At 36.0% G+C, this 25,238-nt stretch overlaps 1 protein-coding gene across 1 annotated transcript in view; it reads left to right on the plus strand.

Moving 5' to 3' along the window:
- glis3.S (GLIS family zinc finger 3 S homeolog) overlaps positions 1–25,238 on the plus strand; it is a 179,894-nt gene that overhangs the window by 12,134 nt on the left and 142,522 nt on the right. The window contains exon 2 of the mRNA XM_018241627.2: positions 9,773–10,240. Within this exon, the coding sequence (XP_018097116.1) occupies positions 9,874–10,240 (367 nt within the window). The 5' untranslated portion in view covers positions 9,773–9,873. The remainder of the gene's footprint in view (positions 1–9,772; positions 10,241–25,238) is intronic.

Genomic DNA, 25,238 nt, shown 5'->3' on the forward strand with positions numbered 1-25,238 from the left:
TGACAGAATCCCTTTAACAATGAGAAAGGGGAACTTTTGTGAAAATGAAATCACAATAAATCTTGATGTCATGGAAATAAAAAAATGGTGCCTTACTAAGTATGCTCCTTAGTATCATTCTTTTAGGAATATCTTCATTCTTTAACTTCATGCAGGAGTCAGTATTAGATTTTAATTGGCAGTTACATCTAATACATTATTGTTTTCCTTTTGAGACTACTCCCTTTGCCTAAAAATGTATTAGAGCTACCTGTATTTCAGAATAACTAACTCCGACCCAAATCATGTGTCTCTAAATGCAGCTTTGTGTTGGATTCTGTTTTTTCAAGGATTTAGCTTTAATCATCTTTTATGCAATGTAGTTTTTATCATCTTCTAGGCAAAGGGAACACACCCCAGTATTACAACTTACTATTAGGGATGGGCGAATTTTTTCGACTTGTTTCGCCGAAAAAATGACGCCCATAGACTTGTATGGCGGCGTGCGTCAAAAAAAAAAGATGCGCGTCAAAAAAAAAAGACGCGCGTCAAAACAATTTCCCCGCGCAACAAAATTTTTTTGACGCCCATAGACTTTAATGGGCATCTGCAACATTTCGCCGGCGGCGAATTTTTGGCGAAACGAAACGGGTAAAATTCACCCATCCCTACTTACTATCAGTCAGTATCTGATTCTGGTTTTAGAACGTTTTTGAATCCTAATAAATCAGACTTATACTCGATTAAAAGAAGAATTTCCTTGTCAGATTTCTAATTAATTACCAATCAATAATTAACTCACATTTAATTATATTGTTACTTCACAGAGTACGGGCACTTTAATTAATTATTCTATATAATTCACTTGAGTATTAATTCATAATTGAGCTTTTAATTATTTATTTTGAATTCAGTAATTATTGAATTCATTATAGTGAAAGCACTGAATTAATTTGGGTTTTATAGTGTGAAGCAGGATTGATGTGGCACCAAGCACTTTATACCATTTACACTTTAGTTTCTCAAATTAATTCTTGAAATAGTTGGGGAATGTGGGTTCTTACTTCTATTTATTTAATAAGGAAATCAGACTTATACATCAAGACTTGACAGCTAACAGCTGAAGATGACCTTTTTCCATTTGTTACAATTTGAATAAAAAAATTCAATTACGTGTGCAGATTATAGTTTGGATTTGTTTGGTATATGGACAATTCTTTTTGTGTGGATTCAATATTCAGTGGAATCCTAAAAATTAGGGATTCAGCTTACCTCTATTAAAACCTGTAAAAATGCACAACTTGCCTCATATGCTGCATTCACAATACATCATGCATCCATAATGTTTTTTGACTGTGTGCAAATGAAAAGGTAATATACTACCTACTGTATCTCTATTTAGAACACAACATCCATTTAATGTCCCTATCTTTCTAGGTATCTTTGCATTTACACTTTTGAGTACAAATCATACAAGGTGACATTTTCAAAAGGTGAAATTATTTGTATGTATAAAAAATAACACAACCCCTTAGTGTTCATAAATAAGTGATACTGGTGCTTACAGAATTTTGGCATGTGTACAAAACTGAAATAGGGAATACATTGGCACCTTTTTATATTCGAAAATGCTCAAAAGGAACACAACATACTCATTTTACACTACGATGTCAGTGTATGCATTTCTTATAAATAGGGTATGCAATCCCATTATGCAAAGCTGAATACTACAATGTAATAAGTTAAATGATCTTTAGATTCTATACCCCCTGTCAAAAGCAGTCCTTGTGCTCTTTGCACATTTCTGCAGCCCATACGCCCGGCCTGCTTTTATCATTTCTGTCTTTTGTTTTGATTAAAGATCATTTTTCTGAAAAAGACAAGCAATTATGTGTTTCAATTTAACCAAATTATCTGTAATCTGAGTTCAGCATGCATTTTGTAGAGATTCAAACAAACAAGCAAGTCCAAGTTTTCATAAACATACAGCATACCGCAAATACCAGCTGGTTTTATTTTTAATGGACATCTTTAACTGTTTATTTTTCCTTGTAGAGTTCTGTAATTTCTGTAAACAGATTTCACTCATAGCAAAAGAAACTATCCATAAACACATTTTTTTCCACACAACCTAAGCTTGTTTTTTTATTTGGATAATAAAACAACAACACATGCATTCAGCAAGCAAAAAAAAAAGGAATCACATCATCATATATATATATATATATGATGTTATGGTATCCAGAAACCTGTTATCCAGAAAGCTCTGAATTACAGAAAGGCATAGATTCAATAATTTAAAAATGTATTTCCTTTTTCTTTGTAAAAATTAAACAGTACAGTAGTTGATGGTACATATTGGTGGCAAAACAGCCCTTATTTAATATTACAATGATTTTTGGCAGACTAATGCTTGTGCAGCTTTTATTTTTGGTACGACAAAAGATCCTTTATTTCAATGTAACGATCTACAACTAATCTTCAACTTAAAATATGTCTAAAAAATATCAAATCAGACGATGTTCTGGCTATTAATTGACAGACAGCAATCGTACCAAAGTTATGTCCAAGAAATAGTAGTGCCAGTCACTCATGGATATTGGACAGATAGGCAATACATACAAGATATTATCATTAGCCAACAGAAATTTTCAGACATTTTTTATTAAATGACCGATCGCCATGGTACAAAAAATGTCAGGACTAATATTCTGAGCCCACAGAAGTTTCGTACTACTATATTTTTGCATCTATGGCCAGCTTTTAGATATAGAGATGCAAATTATGAAAATACCCTGATAATAGAACCCATACATACTGTTTTTGAATAGGACCTGTGGCAAAGTTGACCATTTTACAACTCTATATATATGCTTGTAACACAAATGCACACATACTTTATTTGCCATCCCCTTCATAAGTTGTAGGATATGAAGTGGAATCAGATTTGACTGTAGTTGATTGATGTGCAAATGCAGGATCTTCATATCAACCCCAAGACCTGGAATGTTCAAAACCTTAATTTAAGAATAAAATTAAGGGGCCAATGCTCAATATTCATTGTGTGTGTGTGTGTGTGTATATATATATATATATATATATATATATATATATATATATATATATATATATATATATATATATATATATATATATACAGTAGTTGATATAAACAAGCTGTGGTGTAGCAATGGCTATATGGCACAGGTTAAATAGTGGATAACATATAACGCCATTTTGTTCTACAGAGCTTATCTGTTATCTGCTATGTAACCTGAGCCTTTTCTCTATTGAATGGCTGCTCCCATTGCTTCACAGCATCTTATTTAAAAGTGTTTCTGAAGCAAACATCAGTTTTACCAGTGCAGGGTAACACTGCATTATATTTTTATTACTTTTTTGATTTTACTGTTCCTTTAATGAGATCCAAGTTGGAGAGCTCCTGTGGACAGTTCTAAAAGCCTTGGTTATTACTGTTATTAGGCTGCTGAACCTCTCTGCTGTTCAGAATATAAAATACACCATTCCTAGACAAATTCATTTAGTTGTCTTTATGCAGTTAAATAAAATGATTTCAGTGCAGATAAAAAATGATTGCCACTTCATTAACAATAGCTGTATTCAGGTAAAGTCTGTGTATATAAATCTAAAGCCTCCAGGACAACGCTAAAGTCTGCAACAGATTGTATTGCACTATATATTGCATGTCTGTGCTGGGGCTTAAAAGAACTAATTTCCTGAAACAGTTTCAATAGGAAATTAATTTGTTTTATGCTTAGAATATTGATGCTTTTTGTGAGAGATGCACTTAATATTTTTAGCATTACATAGAGGTTTCAGAGAAGAGTGAAGTTATGAATGACACATTTGATTGGTAGAATTTGTCCTTAATTGTTTCTGTGTCTAAAACACCAAAACGTTAATTTAAAACTATTTTAGATCTTCACAGAACTATTAAGGCTGCTACAGCCTAACTAAAAATCTATCAGTCTGAAAAAGATTTATTTCTTTTTGTACTTTTAAGCAGTTCAGTTGTTTTAAAAAAATATTTACACAGAGTATGACATTAGACTGACATTATTCTCAGGGAATGAACGTTGACTGCACTACTGTATTGCATTACTGAATTCATAACTTGTATGCACCAAAATCTCTTTTTTACTAAATACACGTTTAAGGCTTGTATTTAATGACCTATTTGCTGTTTTTTCGGTCATTAGTATTTCATTACATTAAATAAGCACTTCTTAAAATTCTTCAGGTGGGTGTTACACTGTTCTGAGACAAAAGAATTATGTTTTAGGCCTCTGTGTTCTGTTTAGAGAGTTTGAAATTTAGGGAAACCCCAAATTCAGGACAAGAGTTAAAGATAATGCAAAGTTAATAGCCAAAACAGGGTATTAAATGCAGTTTGTTACACAACAGTGTTCCTTTTTTTTCTCTTTAAATGTCAGAAAGTAACTGGATCAGCATGTGGCTTAGATCTCAAGTCTTTACTAGGGCCAGCTCATATGAGGTTGGAATTCAAACTACATTAAATTGATAAGGAAGAGCTGGAAAATAAGAGTATAAACATCACCAAGCGTCTATCAATAAGACTTTATCTTGTTTTACACTGGGAGAAGATTTTCTTGCAGGCCTGTGGTACAGAAATATGGCGGTACTTGAATGCTTCTACCAATGGCAAGAACCACAAAATTTCTAACCATCAGGGTCATTGTCTCTGACAATCTGGTTCTGAAAAGGGCGGAGCTCAATTGTTAACTGTGTTTAAAGCAGTGGGATATGTTGTCTTTGGATATAATTTGACCACAGTGGGGATAGTTTCAGTAAAAGATATGTTTGGGCTGAACTTTTATAGCTGAAACCAGTCTTTATTATCATATTAATGCTAAAAAACAGATCAGAGAACCAGACATGTTTCTCGCTTATCTTTTTGGTGGACTGTAGCACAACGGTTGTGGCAAGGAGAGGAAAATGCAACAATTTGATGTTTCCATTTGGAAACTCCAAAACAGAGGCTGAATTTTGGGCTTTAAAAAAGTTTGAGAGCAAGGGGTTGCTGGATCAGTGTCCTGGAGGGGGGACTTGACAGTTGGATTGAGATTTAGGGAGCCTATTTGCTCTTTTGGATGGAAGCTTAGAATGCTAAGCATTCATGCTAAGCTCCTGGAAGCTTATCATGAATGTCAAATAGAGCTCTATTTGCAAGTGAGCACTTATAAGCGCTTCTAAATAATCACTATATATTGACAAAAACTATATAACCAGTGTTCTGCAGTAGTGGATTAGGGTACAAGGGCCAGTTGAACCATTCATAAATAAAAGTATACTGCAGATCCTTACAACATGGGCAATGAAATTGTACTTGTTTGCTGCCCTAGAAATGTGTACATTCTGTTAAAATGTATTCAGTTTTCTGAAATAATGAAAAAGCTACTACGATAACAGACTATGCATATTCCATATTAATTAACCTAGCTTTAGATAGAAAATTGATGTCTATTGATTGCCACCCAGAATTCTAGAAAAATATGAACACTAAACATTACTAAGCCTGAAGTTTTGCTATACAGTTTGCTGGAGGGCTGCAGCTAAAAGAAAATATTTTGCTTACATTTATACCATAGCAAAATATAAGCAAACAATGGCATGTGACATGCCCGGTGGCTATGCAGGAACTTCTGCCTCTGACAAAGTGTGTGCAATCAGATATTGTTTTTCTACATTATTAAATAATGCAAGACTGTCAATCATCCGCTATAACAATGATTAATAAGTAGGGTTTCCACTTTGGTGTCCATGACTGCTGATTTAATAATGAATGAATAATTTAAACACTTAAAAATATATTTAAAATCTTTGATGCTAGGAATATTTCAAGCAATAGTGAACTTTTAATTACTCTTAGGCAGAGATTTATTTCAAAAGGAATGTTTCTGAGAATACCCCAATAATAAAAGCATGTCTTCTTTTAGAATAAATCATTTTTCATTTTCAGTTTTTATTTTTCGAAATCTGGTTTAGCTTTCACTGAATACTGACCTGCTGATATTTTTAAATTAGAAAGGGTAATCCCTTAGCAGCAGCAGCAGCATTATACAGGTATAGGATCTCTTATCTGGAAACTCAATATGCAGAAAGCTTTAAAATTCAGAAAGGTCATCTTGTATAGGGTCCATTTTAAGTATGTAAAGAAGTCGGTAAAACCAGGGTTCTCTTTAAATCCTTGCTCCTAAAGAATTGGGTGCAGACATCACTCATATGACAAACACTGAAATGCATGCAGTTGCATCAAAGGAAACACTTTAGTCAATGAAGACATGGGAATTCTGGGAATAAAGGCATTGTTGAAAAAAAACCCGGTGATTGCACTTTGTTCACTGCATCTAGATAAGTGAATGCACCCTTCACTCCTTCACACTAAATTATTAGTGGACAGCAACATTTGTTCGTGTGTACTGGCCTCAAAATTTGTGTGTAAGCATAAATGCACATCTAAGCAGGAACTTTGCTTGACATAAACGTTTTGTTTTAATAAAGTACCTCTAAATCAATTTGTAAGAAAAAAGGTGGTAGAGTTATGGGATCTGGTAACCCGATATCCAGAAAGGCTGTCTCCAATTGAGTCCATTTTAAGCAAATAAATACATTTTTAAAAATTATTCATTTTTTTCTGTAAGAGCAAGACATTGGTAACAGTGCTGGATGAATTAATATTGATGGTAAATCAATCCTGCTGGGTTTCTTTACTGTTTAAATGATTTTAGCAGACTTTAGGAATGGTGATCCAAAAATCCTTATCTGAAAAAACCCAGATCCCAAACAGACCCAATAACAGATCTTATACCTGAAAACATTTTGTGGTGCTAGTTTGATTTTCTGGCAAAAAGCCTAATTCCTTTGCCCACATGCATTGCATTGTGGTAGGAGTTTTATATATACATTCAGGATCAGAATGAACGTATCTAAAACACAAAGTAGGTTCAACCTTTTCTTTATATCATTAACATTTAGGGCTCTTACAGATGAGCGTTTTTACCTGCGCTCCCCTGCGTTCTGATTTTCTGCGTTCAGCCGCAGGGGAGCGCAGGAATAGACGCATTACATTTTTTCCAATGGGGCTGTACACAGGCGCGTCTAGGCGCCGAAAGCAGGTTGAGGCGCAACATGCTGCATTTTTCCTTCGTTCAGCGCCTACACGCGCCTGTGTGAGTACTGCCCCATTGGAAAAAATGTAATGCGTCTATTCCTGCACTCCCCTGCGGCTGAACGCAGAAAAACGGAACGCAGGCGAGCGCAGGTAAAAATGCTCATCTGTAAGAGCCCTAAATGAAAAACACATAAAGATGTGAAATATAAACCTCTAATGAGATACAAAATAACACAGCACAATGAAAGTAGGAGTAAAAAAATAAATAAACACTATAATGAAATATGGATGATTAGATTTGAATCCCTTTAACATACACACATTAATTTTCTACAAAGCTTGTTAGTTACAACGTCTAACAAATATATGTGTATTTATGTAGTGTAAGTTTGTTGGGAAATAATAAACCCTGTGATGGCACAATTTTTATTTGATGTTTTTTGTACCCTTTGTTCCCAGTGATTTATTCTTATTCACTTTCCTCATAATTTCAGGACCAACCCTTTCCTTCCCTCCCTCTCGCCAAACTAAACCCTGATTGTTGTATTTAAATTCTGTTATACTAGCTATAACCATTTTGTAAATCCTTTGTTACTAGATGTACGGTATCATTACTTAGTCCTATGTTAAACCTGTAAAACCCTGTTAAAAAGGAAAAAAAAATACTCTTTATGGATCAGTTACAGCTAGGAAGGCAATGTGCAGAAATGGACACAATCCACACTTTGCACACTAGGGGCCTTATTTACTGAAGTTTGAAAACTTCTGATACTTTTCGGTAAAATAGTCTGACCAAATCTATTCAGATTTTCCCCCCTATTTATCAATGGGGGCAGCCATTCAAAGGAGAAAAGGTTCAGGTTACACAGTAGATAGCAGATAAGCTCTGTAGAAAATGGTGTTATCTGTTATCCACTATTTAACCTGTGCCATGTAGCCTTTTTTCAATTTCCGCCATTGCTACACAGCAGCTTGTTTATAAGAACTATAGTAGCATTTCTTAAGCAAACAGATCAGTTTTACCAGTGCAGGGCAACAGTACATGATATTTTCATTACTTTAAAACACTTTCATTTTTTGTTGTTACTGTTCCTTTAATGAAGAGGAAGTTAGGGTTCACCAATGGCCACAGGCCTCAATGGGCCTTATGGCAGGTGGTAAGTACATGGCTAGCCTATACCGGCTGATGCTGCACTCTGTACCTTGCTCTTGATTTTCCGGATTTCCTATGATTAATGTTAAAAAATCTTAATATGCAGTTATTGTTGACTTTTCTATATGGTCTTTATTGTACCATAAAATACCCTTTCTGTCAGAGTGTACACCATTAAGCCATAATATTCCTATTCACATATAGGGGCAGATTTAATAAAGGTCTAATAGTAAATTCTAATTCGAATTTTCGAATAGTTTTTTGGTGTCAAAATTCACACATTCGAATTTAGACCCCCAATTTCAATGTAAATTTGAATGTGTTATTTATCACACCTTGACCATGGAAACAGTTTTAATTGGAATATTCGCCACCTAAAACCTGCTAATTAAGTTAATTTATAAGTCAATGACAGAGGTCCGTTGAATCATCTGAATATGTTAATTGCCTTCCTGATCTCCATTCTAATTTGATTTTGATTAAAAATTTCAGGTCGGGACTATTCGATCGAATATTATACGTTCAAATTTTTTCTTAAATAACCTTACATTCGAGTTGTGAGTATATTCAAATTGATTAGAGTAAAAAAAAATTCACAGAAATTCGGAATTCGGCCTTTCATAAATCTGCCCAATTGTGTATCACTTCTATTTAACACGTAATAAAAGTAACCTAAAAGATAGCAAATAAGGCAAATAAAAACAATGTATTCAGTCCCTGAAAAAATACAAGATCTTTTTTTAGAAAATTTCAGTAAGACTGTACAGGAACAAACATAGGGGCCGATTCACTAACTTCGAGTGAAGGATTCAAAGTAAAAAAACTTCGAATTTCGAAGTGTTTTTTGCGCTACTTCGACCATCGAATGGGCTACTTCGACCTTCGACTACGACTTCGACTTCGAATCGAAGGATTCGAACTAAAAATCGTTCGACTAGTCAACCATTCGATAATCGAAGTACTGTCTCTTTAAAAAAAACTTCGACCCCCTAGTTCGCCATCTAAAACCTACCGAACTCAATGTTAGCCTATGAGGAAGGTCCCCATAGGCTTTCCTAAGTTTTTTTGATCGAAGGATATATCTTCGAGCGTTGGATTAAAATCCTTCGAATCGAATGATTCAAAGGATTTAATCGTTCGATCGAAGGAATAATCCTGCGATCGTTCGATCGTACTATCTGCACTAAATCCTTCCACTTCGTTATTCGAAGTCGAAGGATTTTAATTCCCAGTCGAATATCGAGGGTTAATTAACCCTCGATATTCGACCCTTGGTGAAGTGTACTGCTGTTCAAAGAATGCACATCAGGACTGCAGCCTACAGAAGCTACTGAATGTGTAGCATGTTCTCTTAACATTCTAGAAATCTTCTCATAATGAAAATGCCTCTATTTTATTTTTTATAATCCAATCTTGCTTAGATCTGCATTTTATAAATATGCTGATATCAGAAATGATACTTAATATAAATTCTATTTTTTATTCAGGTATAGTCTTTCTAAAATGGACAATCTGCTAACTACCATCAACTAAAGTAGAAAAAAAAACGTACACACCAACAAAGCCGATAAGTATAACACCAGGCGGAATGAATGGGAGAACCTGCAATATGAGCCATCGAGTAGCAGCATCTTCTCAGGCACCCAGTATGATCAATGGACAGCAGATCCCCCCCATTAGAGTCCATACAGGAACTCCCTGCCCTTCCTCCAATAGTGCCACTCCCAGCCCTGCGAACGGTGGCCTATATTTAAAGATGCCTATGGGTGGTGGTGTAGCTCCTCAGAGCAGTGAGAGCAACGTACACTTTCCTGTTTTAAGTCCCAGGAGGCAAGTCATCACAAATGGAAAGCCTTTATTCCAAGTTCCCCAGCCTCCAAATCTACAGGCCTCCTCGTTATCCAAGCCAAAACATCAGGAGTTTGGAGCTGCTTTCCCAGCAGGATGTTTAAAAGGTGAGTACACAAGAGAACAGATTTTTGCAGAATACTGTATACCAACGATGTCCTTTGTTTAAAAACATTTTGAATTATATTTTGCTGGTTTTTCCTCTCTTTTGAGGTTATGTGTTCAAAAACATTTGTTAGGACCAGTGTTTAAAGTGGACCCATCACCTACACATAAAAAGCTGTATAACAAATTAAAAATGGAACCCAAATAGAGGTGGGGCAGTCAGTTACTTTCACTTTCCATTCAGCACTTCCTAGATGTCAATGCTCTCCCTACATTGTCCCTCCCTCATCGCACTTTATAATTGTGTAGGGCAATGGATTAGGTCTCCCATTCAGGCACATACAAAAGATTTTGGGGTGATAAACAACTTGTCTTAATAACAGTATCCACAAAATGACTCCTGCCTGCATGCTGTGATTGTGTAATTCCAAGACTGAATGAAACAAAATTTAAATAATAAATGTAGTGTAAGTAAGTTTTATTTTGCTAAACTTACATGATAGAAAATAATTTGGAATTATTTCTTAGGGTGACAGGTCGCCTTTAAATGCAATGCATTCTGTGATACCGGCAGCACACTTTGATTAATCAGGTAGCTTTTTCTGGTCACCTGTTTAAAATATAACCTTTTTACTTGCCATGGGTTACTGCAGTAATGTTCATTATTAAATTATCTTCAGTGTGTTTGTATATTGTAATAAGTTAGTAATTAGCCACAGTCTGTCATTCTTTGAATAGGTCCCATGGATACTTAAATTTCAAGGTACGTCTTCCACCTATCTGGAATGCGGCCCCCTTCTGAATGTACCTTAACACCCGGAAGAGTTGTCGTTTTATTTTTTAATTTGGTAAAACTGTTTAAAGGACATGCAAGGATCATCTCACTGGGGAATGTTAAAGTATTAGGCACCCCAAAGTGAATTAAATTGATACATTTTCTTCCCTGGGCTGGTGCTCCTGTTTGGAAAAAAACTTAATTGACCACTGGCAAAAACTGTTTGAGTACTATATTTTTACTTGCCTTTCTCCTGGCGACCCAGGCATTCCTTGACAGATTCTTGCTTGTTCATGTGCAGTAAACCTGGTATGCATGATTGCCAAAAGCTAAAGGGCTAAAGATTTAAAGGTAAAAAATGCCTTTCAGCATTTACACATCATTTATCTACGGTCAGGTGCTGTTTTCTTTGAAAGGGATAAAAAACTTTATGATCTATTTCTCAAGGTCCCTAAAATGTTGCCACCCCCCAATGAAATAGATTTTATATAACATTTAAAGTTACATTACGGCACACTTGAAATTGTAAGGTAGATGTGTTTCTTGGGCCATCATTTCTACAATAGGCTAAAATGCAGTTACAAATTCTTTATGTATTGCAGATTCACAATTCCCAACTTGATATATCTTGCCTACTAGGAATAGGCAAATAGAAACAACAATTATTAGCACTGTATTTGGCTAATATTACAGAAACATATGTTATGATTGACCATACAGCTTCAAATAGATTTTTAGAAGTCTTTCATAACAGCATAAAGGAAAACTATAGCTTTATCTTTAAATTTGCTCTACAATACTGTATATACTGCGAAGCCTGGTGCAATTGCTGTATGCTAACACATAAACACTGCAGAATGGCCTGATTGCTGCAGTATAGCTCAGCTAATCTATGTCCCAAATGACATTTACATGAAAACTACTATGTTCTAAGGTGCCTTTGATGAGTGCTTTCCCTTCTGTGCTAAGTGCTCAGGGAGAAAAAAGGCAGGATTGCATTAGCTCATAAAATGTAGGTACTGCACATTTATGTATATGGGCTTGTATAATCTATTGCTTTATAGTTTTTATTGGTTAATTTCACTTGAAACCTGGATTTCTGTTTACCTACTTCCCAGTGTTTAGTTTTCTGATTTTATAGGGCGATTTTCTTTATATTCTATAATGCTTGGAGACACGGCTATACATGGAACGAAGCAGCTGATATCTCTGACCCCTCTCTAGTAGACTGTGTAACACTTGTGACCACAACATATTATATAGTATACTATCCAGATGAAATATCTTGATTTGTGCTGTTACCTAAACTGCAGAACAACTTACACTCGCAAATACATTTTTTTATTGGTTGTTGGATATCCTAATAGGTTTATTGCATGTCTGTACAGCACTAAAATCTAAATTAGCTGACAGTAAGCTGCATCACAATGTTAACTCTTATCAAAATATAACACATTGTCTAATTCTGGGCAGTGTCATTCTGTGGCTACTAAAGCAAATAAAGATCTGTCTTGCATAAAAAAGGGCATTAACTCAACGGATGAAAAAAAAAGATTGCATTAAAATGTGAGTTGTGTCTGTCCTAATAGGTTAATTGCATGTCTGTCCAAATATTTATGGACCTAACTGTAGGTCCCTGGTAAGGCCTGACCTGGAGTGTGCAGTGGAGCTTTGGACTCCAGTCCTTAAGAGGGATATAAATGAGCTGGAGAGAGTGTAGAGACGTGTAACTAACCTGGTTAGAGGGACAGAAGACTTAAGTTATGAGGGTAGACTGTCAAGGTTGGGGCAGTTTTCTCTGGAAAAAAGGTGCTTGCGAGGGAACATGATTACACTTTACACAAGTACATTAGAGGACATTATAGACAAATAGCAGGGGACCTTTTTACCCATAAAGAGGATCACCGTACCAGAGGACAACCTTTCAGACTAGAAGAAAAGAACTTGAAGCAACGTAGGTGGTTTTTTACAGTGAGGACAGGGAGGTTGTGGAATGTACTGCTGGGTGATGTTGTGATGGCTGATTCTGTTAATGCCTTTAATAATGGCTCAGATGATTTCTTGGACAGACATAATATCAAAGGCTATTGTAATACTAAACTCTATAGTATAGATATGGGTATATGTAATTTATGTGAAGGTATGGAGAGTTGTGTGTATGGATGCTGGGTTCTCATTTGGAGAGGTTGAACTTGATGGACTTTGTCTTTTTTCACTACTTTATGTATATTTTGTAGTGTAATTGTGTATCATTTTGTACTGCAGTTTTAGAATCAACTGTACAGAAACACAGCTAATTGCATCAAAATGATGCAAAATCCCCAGCGTCATAACCCCATCCAATATCATTGTGCCTGCCCCTGATGTCATCACACCCACCCTGATGCCTTGCTTCCCCTAGGGTTTTTAATGACTCATAAGGGCATATTAAAATTCAGGCATTGGTTACACTCTTATCAACATAATATTATAGTCATCTGACACTGGAATCACTCTGTTGTAAAGTTTTCAATGCAGGCAAGCATTTTTATACATTTATAAAATGCACATATTAGTGCAAGTTGCAAATGTAAGCAAAAGTATGTGCAGTTAAACCACTATCCACAAAGGTGTTTGTGTCAGTACCATTCTCTGTACTTGCAACTGGTTAATACCCTAGGATTAATACCAGCATAGAATAAATTGAGTTACTTTCGGGGTTCCCTTTGTCTGTTGCTCATACACAAGCAAATGATTTGCATTCAATAAATTCAATAAATTAGACGCTACTCAGCTAGGCATCTTCGCTCATTTGTATCTGCTTAGGTAAATCACATGTAATTTGAGTTTTTTGTGTTATAAAATATGTATTATGAATACTGTTAATTTAGAACACACGTTGCATACCTTCACACGTCCTTCACATTTTCATGGTCTTTCATATAACCCTAAGTAACATTTTTGTTTGTGCCAAAATGGACCAAAATGTAATACTTTGGGTACAGGTTATATTTGATCATGTGGATATATTTTTATTTTGCAGTTAAAAACAAGCCAGTTGCTTGTGAATGATGGATTGACCATGGCAGTGGTACAGGATCATATTGCATTTGATTTAAATTTATATGCCAAGTTTATCATTTTTTTTTTTTACTTTTTTTATAGTAAATGGCATTTGCTTTCATCAGGGATGTCATAGTTGATTTTGTTTGGATTGAATTTTATATGGGAAGTCTTATGTCATGTAATCCATAATGACATGGATGTATCATACTTGAAGAATTGTGACTCCTTGTTGCCTTAACCTACACAATCTACGTGCTTTGGTGTTTTTTTTTACTAAATTTGCCAGATAATTATAGTGTCATCTTTGTGGGACACTACTATTATGCTGTCAAGTAAGGTTTAAAATCAGCAGAGACATTAGCATATGGGAATTCTACAGGCCTTATGTTTTAAGTGAAACATTAATGGACACTCTGGGGCACATTTAGTTCGAAAGTGAATTCGAAGTGAATTTTCAAATTCAAAAACTTTGAATTTCGAAGTAATTTTTGGGTACTTTGACCATCGAATAGGCCAAAATTCGATTTGAATTGAAAATACTTCACAAATTTGACCATCCGAAAATCTAAATACTGTCTCTTTAAAAAACTTTGAATTCGACACTTCACCACCTTCAACCTGCGAATTGCTATGTTAGCCTATGGGGACCTCCTAGAACCTAAGTTTTTAAAAGTCAAAGTTTTTTTTTTTGAAAATTGATCGATCGATTAAATTGTTTGTTTCGAATGATTTCTAAGATTGATCGAACGATTTTAATTCGATTGGAAATAGCTAAATTCAAACAAAAATTAGATGGTCGAATTTCGAAGTTTTAGCACTTCGAAATTCGACCCTTAGTAAATGTGCCCCTTTGTATTATATTAACATATACAGTCATATGAAAAAAGTTTGGGAACCCCTCTTAATTCTTTGGATTTTATTATCATTGGCTGAGCTTTCCAAGTAGCAACTTCCTTTTAATATATAACATGCCTTATAGATACAGTAGTATTTCAGCAGTGACATAAAGTTTATTGAATTAACAGAAAACATGCAATATGCATCATAACAAAATTAGACAGGTGCATACATTTTGGCACGCCAACAGAAATTTTACATCAATACTTAGTTGAGCCTCCTTTTGCAAATGGAACAGCCTCTAGACACCGCCTATAGCCTTTAATGAGTGTCTGAATTCTGGATGGCGGTATTTTTGGCCATTAGTCCGTACAAAATCTCTCCAGTTCAGTTAAATTTGATGGCTGCCAAGCATGGACTGCCTGCTTCAAATCATCTCATAGATTTTCGATGATATTCAAGTCGGGTATTGTGATATATATGAATATTGTACTTCTCCCTCTGCATAAATGCCTTTGTAATTTTCGAAGTGTGTTAAGGGTCATTGTCTTGTTGGAATATCCAACCCCTGCAACTTAAATTTTGTGACTGATGCTTGAACATTATCGTGAAGAACTTGTTGATATTGGGTTGAATTCATCTGACTCGAAAAAGGGCACCAGTCCCTTGACAGTAGGTAGCAGGTGGACAAATGCGGTGTTCTTTTTCCACCATGCACCAGTGCTTTTTGTTATGACCAGATAACTAAATTTTTGTCTCATAAGTCCAAAATGACTGTGGCTTGTCTAAATGAGCTTTTGCATACAACAAGCGACTCTGTGGCGTGAATGCAGAAAGGGCTTCTTTCTCATCACCCTGCCATACAGATATTCTTTGTACAAATTGCACTGAATTGTAGAATGATGTACAGACACACCATCTGCAGCAAGATGTTCTTGCAGGTCTTTGGAGGTGATCTTTGGGTTGTCTGTATCCGCTTTTGCCGCTCCTGTATTTTTCTTGGCCTGCCAGACCTGGGTTTTACAGCAACTGTGCCTGTGGCCTTCCATTTCCTTATTACATTCCTTTCAGTTCAAACTAACAGTTTAAACCTCAGAGATAGCTTTTTGTAGCCTTCCCCTAAACCATGATACTGAGCAATCTTTTTTTCAGATCTTTTGATAGTTGCTTTGAGCATTCCATGCTGTCACTCTTCAGAGGAGAGTCAAACAGAAGCACAACTTGCAATTTGCTACCTTAAATACCTTTTCTAGTAATTGGACACACCTGCATATGAAGTTCAAGGCTTAACAAGCTAATCCAACCAATTTGGTGTTGCCAGTAATCAATATTGAGCAGTTACATGCATTCAAATTAGCAAAATTACAAGGGTGCCCACATTTTTGCACAGTCAGTTTTTCACATTTGATGTAATTTCATACAACTGAATACTGCTTCACTAAAATTCTTTTTTTTCTATTTAGCATGTATTTTTCTATTTAGCATGTTTTTTCTATTTAGTATGTTTGGATTTTTCCAAGCACTGAATTATATATGTATATTGTTACGCACCCACATCCTTCCTTAGCAAAGCAGCCGGCATGAATTGACCTGCTTGTTGCTAACATATTTTTCCCCTCGCACTGTCCTTAATAAACAGTTATGAATATTTAAAAAAAATATTATTTGTTCAGTACTCAGATGTTCCTGGGAAATGAAAGACATACCACCAGTAAATTATTATGCAGTCTGAGAGGGGTTCCCTGGAAATGTTCCTGGGGAATGAAAGACATACCACCAGTAAATTATTATGCAGTCTGAGAGAGGTTTCCAAACTTTTTCATATGAATGTATAGGGGCCTCGTTTACAAAGGACTAGGGACTACTGCAGCAGCACCGAGGGCCACACATTTGTTCTCCTTACAACTTTGTCCACTTAAGAGTTTTACCTAGACTTTAAAGAGCTGTTACTGAGCTCTGCATCAAATCAAATGTGCGGAACAAGGAGCACAGTGCAGCAACATCAGGCACAAGGGAGCCCATGCCCCACACTTAGCTACTTCCATAATGACATTGTTTTGAGCCTCCTGTGGCTTCTCAGATTGCACACTTAAAATGATGATGTACAAATTAAGGTCTGAAGCAATCAGCACCGCATACAGAATTAGGTTCAAACTCTTTGATTTCCACTCTGGGAGGACAAAGAGTTGCACCTCAGAGTGCAAGTGCTAAATGCAGTAAATTTGGCTCTTTACACCCTCTTCATTTTGCACTTTGTACCTTGCTCAAGGTGTAAATCTTTTCATCTATGTTTAATTTTCTTACTTTTAACGCATTGAAACACATCTATATATTCTTGGCAAACTAATACAGAGAAACTGATCCAGGTCAGTCAACAGTCATCAGTAATCTCTTTTATAAAAGGCACATTTGAAATTGAAAACCAGGATTGGGTCATTTTAACAATTTCATTAGGCATTAACTGACACATTTTCTGAAACAATGGTTCACCTAGGATCCACTAACTTATACACTAAAGCACACACAAATTGTGTGCAGCAGACAAATAGAATTTGCAGGTTAGTTTTACCCTAATGCAAATCCCCATATATGTTTTCATGTTCTTGATTGTTTTCTGTGGCTCAGTTTATAGTATTGCTGCATTGCAGGGTTGGAGACATTATACTTTGGAATGTTTTCATAGTTTCCATGAGATTCCTCCATGTGCTGTGATTTTCTCTTATAGTCTTAAAGCATACTGGTAGGTTAAAGAAGAATGAAAGCCAAACATTAATACTAGGACTCCCCCACAGGCACCACTACAACAGCTGCACCAAGGAGACCCTACGTCTCATGTACCTGTATGGAGAATCAGATCTGCAGAGGTGATATGTCGGTTTAAATGTCTGGCCACTTGACTTTGTTTCCCCTGCGCTCTTTCAGCAATTAACAACTAGAAACATGCATACCTGAGCCAACGGCTGGCAATTGCTGCCAAAAGAGCAGGGGATGGGAGGTCAAGTAGCAAAAAATATACCTAATTTCCCCTGGGTCTCTCCTGGTAATAGTTGCCCGGTGCTGGCTGGAGGGGTCGGCGCCTCTCCCAGCAATATCTGTAAAGAAGATTAGCCAAACAACACAGGCCTGTGTTGTTTGGCTAATCTTCTTTACATGGGAAGTCAAGTAGCCAGAGGCTCCTGATGAAACTGACCCAAGTGTATCTGAGCATTGGAGGTAAGCTCCACTAGAGCAGGGACTGATCTAAATAACCTCTGTAAAGTGCTATGGTACAATGGAGTTGCTACAATTAGACCTTTTTTCCACGTCACCTGATTATAAATCATTTTTACGAATAAATGAATACATTTATCAATAAACATGCGGGATGTTCTTTTAGTGATGATGTCCCATTATGATCTACATCCATAATATCAATTAGCATTCTGTTCCATGGAAAATATTACTTAAATATTATAATGATTTACAAGAGTATTTATATTACTATATTTAAAAAACAACTATTTCTTTGGTAACCGTTACATAATAAATATCTGAATGAAAAGAATAAAACAGAAGGGTAATTTAGACAAGTTGTTTGTTGACAGTGTCTTGACATCTGCTGATCACCAACTAAAGGTCTACTGGTAGATCCCAATCTACCTTTTGGACACACCTGTGCTACAGTATATACATAATGCAGAAGTTCATACATGCTTAATTGTTCTTCTTGTGATATTGAACCAACCAAACCAAATCAGATGTTTGCTTATCAGTAGAATCATAAAAATTATTGGGTTATTGGGGATATGCCTAATTTGGTAACTCAGCTCTCTAGTGTTTATCATTTGGTTTAGGACTAAAATTATTGACATTTTATTTTTTTGAGGAGCAGGAGAAATTGGAATACTTCTGTTGTTTTATAGCTTAGGTCTGAGTTCTTAGAAGTACATGTGACAAGTAGCTTTGATATGTGTGTGCCAAAAACTTGAAAAACTCTAAAATATATGCATGTGTTGTAGAATTTAATAAAATAAACACGCATTGTAACTGTAAAGAAGTCAATGTTTAGCACACGGATTAGATTATAATATATATACATTATTGATTGAAACAACTATAATAAACTACAAAAATGTACTTTATATATAAAGTGTTTCTTACACTAGAGTTACAAAAACAATCAACTGTAATGTTGCCTCTCATGCATTGTTCAGGCATTGAAGGGATTAATATTACACACTCGGATCCAGTGAAGAAAAATGAATTTGTTAAGTATGGCTGGCTGGGTTTCCTGTGCATGCAGAAACAGTTTTCATTCACAGCAGCCAAAAAGTGAAAAACAATGTTTACTTTAGTTTAAGGTCTTGGCTGTATAAACTGTACATTAGGAACATTAATTAGCACTGGTGTAAATCAAATTAATGCATTGTACTTTTACTAGCGCTGGTAAATAAAATATTTCAAAGTCTGTCCCAAGCAAAATAAACAATGTTAACAATGTTAATATATTAGGCTTTCCAAAGCAGCCAAAGTAACTGGCACAATACATACCCAATATTAATGTTTTTAACATAATTAATTGATGTGTACTCAATTTATATATTTTTTTTTTACTTTTTGAGACCTTAAGTGTAAAACAGCAATGTATTATATAAAATATAATTCTTCTACTAAAGGAAAATATAAGTCCATCCTTCGCTAGTTATTATTAAACTCTAATTTTGTAGATGTCACTGTGCCCAGACTTACACTGTGCATACTTCCTGACAGCTTAAAAGTGAAAGTTACTGTTATGTAATGCCTGCATGAGCCTGCTAATAAAGCACTCTAATCTACTCATCCTCGGCTACCCAAAATATAACAGACATTAACCACTAGACCAAAAACACACTGACTGCTGTGGCTCAACTAGGAGGAGCAGTAGCAAATACACACCAGGTAACTGGTTCTAGAGCAAGGAGTTCCTAATATTTATGCAATGAAGACAATAAACAAAAAAGAGATTTGCTGACCTCAAATAATTAGCATCCCTATAGGGCCCTACATTCACCCGGGGGAAAAAAACCCATTTCTCCTGACAATGGTTTAACAATCCCCAACATTTCAATTTACAGTACCATCACATCCAGTTCTGGTATCCTCTCCTAGGCATACCTGGTAACAATGGTCACTGCAAAGGAAAAACACACAGCATACACAATACTGTATCAACATTATATAATAACAGTTGCAGTTGGTCAACTTTATTATACGCCAATACTTTCTTTCCTCCCAAGGGTCCACACAGGTCATCCTTGAAGTGCAGAAACAAGGCAGAAGAGTTGTGGTGGGGATCAATAGTCCTGAATTAGAACCCACTTAGTCCAGCAGTCCTTCCAGCCACAAAAAAACAAGCATGCAGCACTCTAGGCATCTCACTCTGCAGGAGTCCATAGAAGAGCTGTAGCAAACACAGAAGAATCCATCCTCCAGGTTCTCCTCTTCCAGATCCATGATCCGGGATCACACATGAGCAGGAAATGGCTCCATCCGGGACATCCATCTTCCTCCCATCCAAGCGCGCGAAAAACCTCTTGCGCGGGAACAAATGGTCACCAGTGAAATCTCGCCTGGCGTGACTAGTAGTGGCGCAGGTGTGAAAGGGTAATCCTCCAAGCCCGAACCCACGGCCTAACATGCGCTCACATAAAAAAATGGACATTGCGTGCAGGACTGCCCTTTGCCTATCTGGTCTGGCAGCCTGTCAGCAAAATTTAAAGAGACACTACTCAAAATAGCAAAAATTGCACAGCCTGGTAATTAAAGGGTTAATGCCCCACGTTGGGCAGCCAAATGTAACACCTATTTGGGCCACTCGGGGTTAATTCACCAGCTAGCTTACTAGAGCATGGGTTACACGCGACTTACACCCAGGGCAGGGCCTTCGCTAAGTGGAAGTGTTCCCTCTATGGTGTAGTGCAACTACATCCCCCCCAGGCTACTGTGCACACAAAAACAACTTGGGCGCCAGGAGGTTCTTAACAATCAGGAACAGTTTATTATGCCAAAAAGGGCAAATGACCACAGGTTTAATACTCACGCAGGAGTTGAGGAAAACAGCATATTGAGAGTTCACACAGATCAAAGGCAGGCTCACACAGAGAGTACACAGGCAATTGCAGTACAACCTTTCCCTCCTGGAAGTTGTCAGGAAGCAGCTTCTACCCTACAGTCCCTCTTCACTGAGGTCCCTGACTGGAGGCAACACATAAAACCTCTGGGAAGCTACTCCCTTACTGCAAATCCTTGTTGGAGCTTCAGCTGCTCTTTCTCTCTATCCTATCTGCCTTTCTCTCCTAGAGAGACTATGACAAGTCTGCCCTAGTATATCTGTTCCTCATTCACGGGGTTACCTGGTCCCCGACTTGGACACATGCCTTCTTCTGGGCCTATTGCACTCAGTCCCCCTGAGCACATCCAGCTGGAATCACATCCAGAGGCAAAAGAGGAAGAGGCCACTCCCTGCACACACTATATAGGAGTGTGTCAGAGCAGTGTCACCAAATCTCTCAGCCTATCACTGTAAAGGTTATTCTGTAACAGGGATTCTACCCAATAACCCAAGGAAATGGTGAAAAGATTAACTCTATAGGGCCTGTATCCCTATAGGACCCTACATTTCTCTTAGAATACTATTCACTAGAAATGAGTTACATCTTGTTCATCATCAGGCCAGTAAACCCTCCTCTCCATTGCTCCATAAAAAATAACAAACAGCTACTTCACTAGTTAAAGCAGTTTAAGAAATATAAACTTGAGCTGGTATGGAAATGTGTCTCTTGACAACAAAAGCTTGTTTTATGAGGAATCATACATCTAAAGAATTGAGCAGAGAATACTGGGTAAATGTTTGCTGCTCTGTAAATCTCTTCCAGCTTGCATTGCCTTTTGGTAGTTCAACAACTGTAACACTTTCGGTGCTATAATGTGTAATGTTTGTTTATATTCAGTGGCTTCACATTAAGCACAGTTAAGCTAAACATTTTGTTTTATTACAGGCTAGAACTAAAATTAATATATTTTTCGTTAATAATTTGCTTATCTGAATCCTTTCATTTTTGCTCCAACTTCTTTGCATAATTGAAAGTTTGGTTAGCGCAGTTGGTAAACCAATTGTCACAAATTCTTAATTTGATTGAGGTCTGGCCATTTATTAAGATGTTAAGGTTCTTGTTTTTAAACCACTCCAGTGTAGCTTTGTCTGTGTGTTGCTAGGAGGGTAATTTGTACCCTAGCAACCAGATTGTTGGAACTGCAAACTGAAGATCTGCTGAATAAAAACCTTAATAACTCAAAAAACACAAATATGTTTCTTAAATTATATGTACTATAAAGTGATTATAGTTTTAACCCCTTTTATTATTAGCTATACGATTGTAAAGTAATGAGGGAGGCTTGGTGAGGGGGAATGTTCCCTTTTTATAGTGCTGTTGCTAGTGGCAGCCAATCAGCAACTAGCTTTGAAGGGTCAGTAGGTAAAGCAGACCCTGGCCATTAGATCTTAAAAATTTAAAAAGTTGCAGTGTAACTTATAGGAACTCTTGAAACTGCTCAATGGATTGTATACAATATGCCATAATCATACAACATGGATATGTTATAATGTGAATTAGGCATTGCATGTTTTTTCAAAATACTTTTGTCATGCATCTAATAATGTATATGCTTACCTTAGATCTATATACCTTATATTCTATGTGAATTAGGATTGCCACCTACACTGCTTTAGCTGAACAGTTTGATTTTTTTAAGGGCTATTTGTTTCACACCTGCCCATTTACGCTTCAACAGTGCAACACCCAAACAAAAATCTGGCAAATACCCACTAACAATGTCACAGCCCAGCCCCTAAGTAACACAAAGACATGTTGTGAACTTGGCCTCACATGTTACTGCTTTGACCCCTGATGTCACTGACCTATCCTGTTTTACTATTTTTGCAAAGGTAGCAACCCAAACTCTAAATCTTGAACTTATATTGAAATGAGCATGTTTTTAGAATATTATTATTATTATTAACTTTTAAGTACTGCCTTAAATTAAGATAATACAACATCCTAGAGCATAATTAAGGTGATAGCAGGTCTAATACATAAGAAACGTTAAACGAAAAACATATTTTAGTTAGAGGTACTGTAAAGTTCCTGTACAGTAAACGAAGATCTGTAGAAAAAACATGATCCTTAAACATGTTCTTTTGTTGCATCTTGACTTACTATATGTGTTGCTGATTATTTCATTGGCATAAAACACTAAAATGCTTCCATCTATCAAGGATGACTACTGCTTGTAGACATCAAGACTTGAAGACATGATAATCATTTACAATAGCCAGGAGGCAGCCATCTGTGAATCTCAATGTGTTATATTCATCATCCTGAATGCAATCTAGACACATAAAAAGGATTTAGATTTATTGATGATTTTGTCACCACTAGGACTGTACTATTCTTTTCTCATAATTATTCAACTTGTGTTGTTGGATCCCAAGGATGTCTTGGGAAGAGCGTTATAAGAGTAGCATTTGTTTTTGTAATTTCTTATTGAAGTTGGCTTATGAAAAAGGATAGGCTTTAGAAAGTGTGCTTTCTTGCGGTAAAGAGGATAATAGTTTACATAGTTGATTGAACATAAAACACAAAGCTCATAAATAGACGACTTGCATAGATTTTGAAGAAAATTAACCAAGACAGCTTGGTACACAGAAAACTTTCTAATGCTTGGGTTTAAGATGTAAGCTATTGGTTATGTTGTATATTATAGAACCAATGCAAGAATTAGAGAGGTGTTCTCTTTCTTTTAAAGAGGGGCCCAGATATAATTGTGCTTTCATTTCTGTCCCTATGTAAAGTCTGAGATTGCAAGGTAAATAATATTAATATATAATAAACATAACAATAATATATTCCAGTTTTTTTACTAATTGTCAATGTCTACATTAAGGGGCAGATGGGCAAAACTGTCAAATACCAGTTTTTTAAAAAATTTGAATTGCATTTTTGAGATTTACCATACACTGGCCCTTTAAGAACTCAAAATTGACTATTCGCCACCTAAAACCTGCCGAATTGCTGTTTTAGTCAATGGGAGATGTCCTTGTTGGTTGGTTACAGCCTTCCTGACATTCAAGTTTTTTCTGAGAAAAAATTCAAGTCGAGTTTTCAGGATGATCCTATTCATCCGAGTTTAAGAAATTCAATTTTTTTTTAATAAATTTCAAGTTCATGGGAGTTTATGGGAGTTTTTAAAAACTCATATGAATTCGAAATTTGACTTTTGATAACTGTGCCTCAAAGTGTATAGGCACTTGTAGGGGTCTAGGGGGCCATTGAATGATCACGCAAAAAGCTGTATTTTAATCTTGTCTGTAACTATAGAGACCAACCATATTATATTAGAGCTTTGGGGACTTGGTTAAAAGGCTAAAAGCTTGTATTTGAAAATACTTTTCAATTATAAAATGAAACATACAGTCTTTCCAGATCTAAATGAAATAACAATAGTGTATGTACAGATTTTCCAAGTGAATCGCAAATATTTTTTATCCAATGCTGCATTTTTCTTGTCCAAGTGACTATTAGAGTGCATTGTTTCACTGTAACGGCTTTAAAAATAGTATTTTAATTCCTACGTTTGCTGTCACTTGTGCTTGAAATTTTTTGCATCTTTGTGGGAATTGCCAAGTTTATTTTGGGGAGGCTTTGTTAACATAATTAAAACCACTAAAGCTAACTTTCCGATATATTCTGATTAGCTGTATCTTGGACAAGGCAGCAGCTGGCTAATAAAAATTAAAATAAATACTGGTCAGTTGAAACAGAAGCTCCCTTAGCTGTTTTTTTTTTACAATTCATTACAATCCATTTCCCTAAAGGCTATATGACCAGAAAGGCATTTACATCCACAGTAATTATGTGACTTTGCAGCAGAAACTATCCATTAAGTTTGATGATGGATGCTGATGCAGATCTCAAAGAATCTGCTTTAAAGTTTAAACAGCGAAACTGGGACATCTTAAAATCATCCTGTAAAATTAGTTTCTTGCTGTAGGCTGTACATGGACAGTGTGGTATATGAAGTTCAATTGGTTGTATGAAGTCTCTGTTGTGCTGCACCATTGTTGAGAAAACTATGCAATGCAGGAAACATGATGCACATAGAATAAATACAATGTTGGAAAAAATCCCTCCTCTTTACTCTGAACACTGGTCTTTGTTCATAAAAAGAATTTCTTTCAGATTAGTTGTACATGCTCATTAATAATTTTCCCTACTAAATTGTAAGTGAATTGCTTTTTGTAACTTGTACCTTAGCACTGAGTTGAT

This window comes from Xenopus laevis, chromosome 1S (genome assembly GCF_017654675.1).
Source record: "Xenopus laevis strain J_2021 chromosome 1S, Xenopus_laevis_v10.1, whole genome shotgun sequence".
Lineage (NCBI taxonomy): Eukaryota > Metazoa > Chordata > Amphibia > Anura > Pipidae > Xenopus > Xenopus laevis.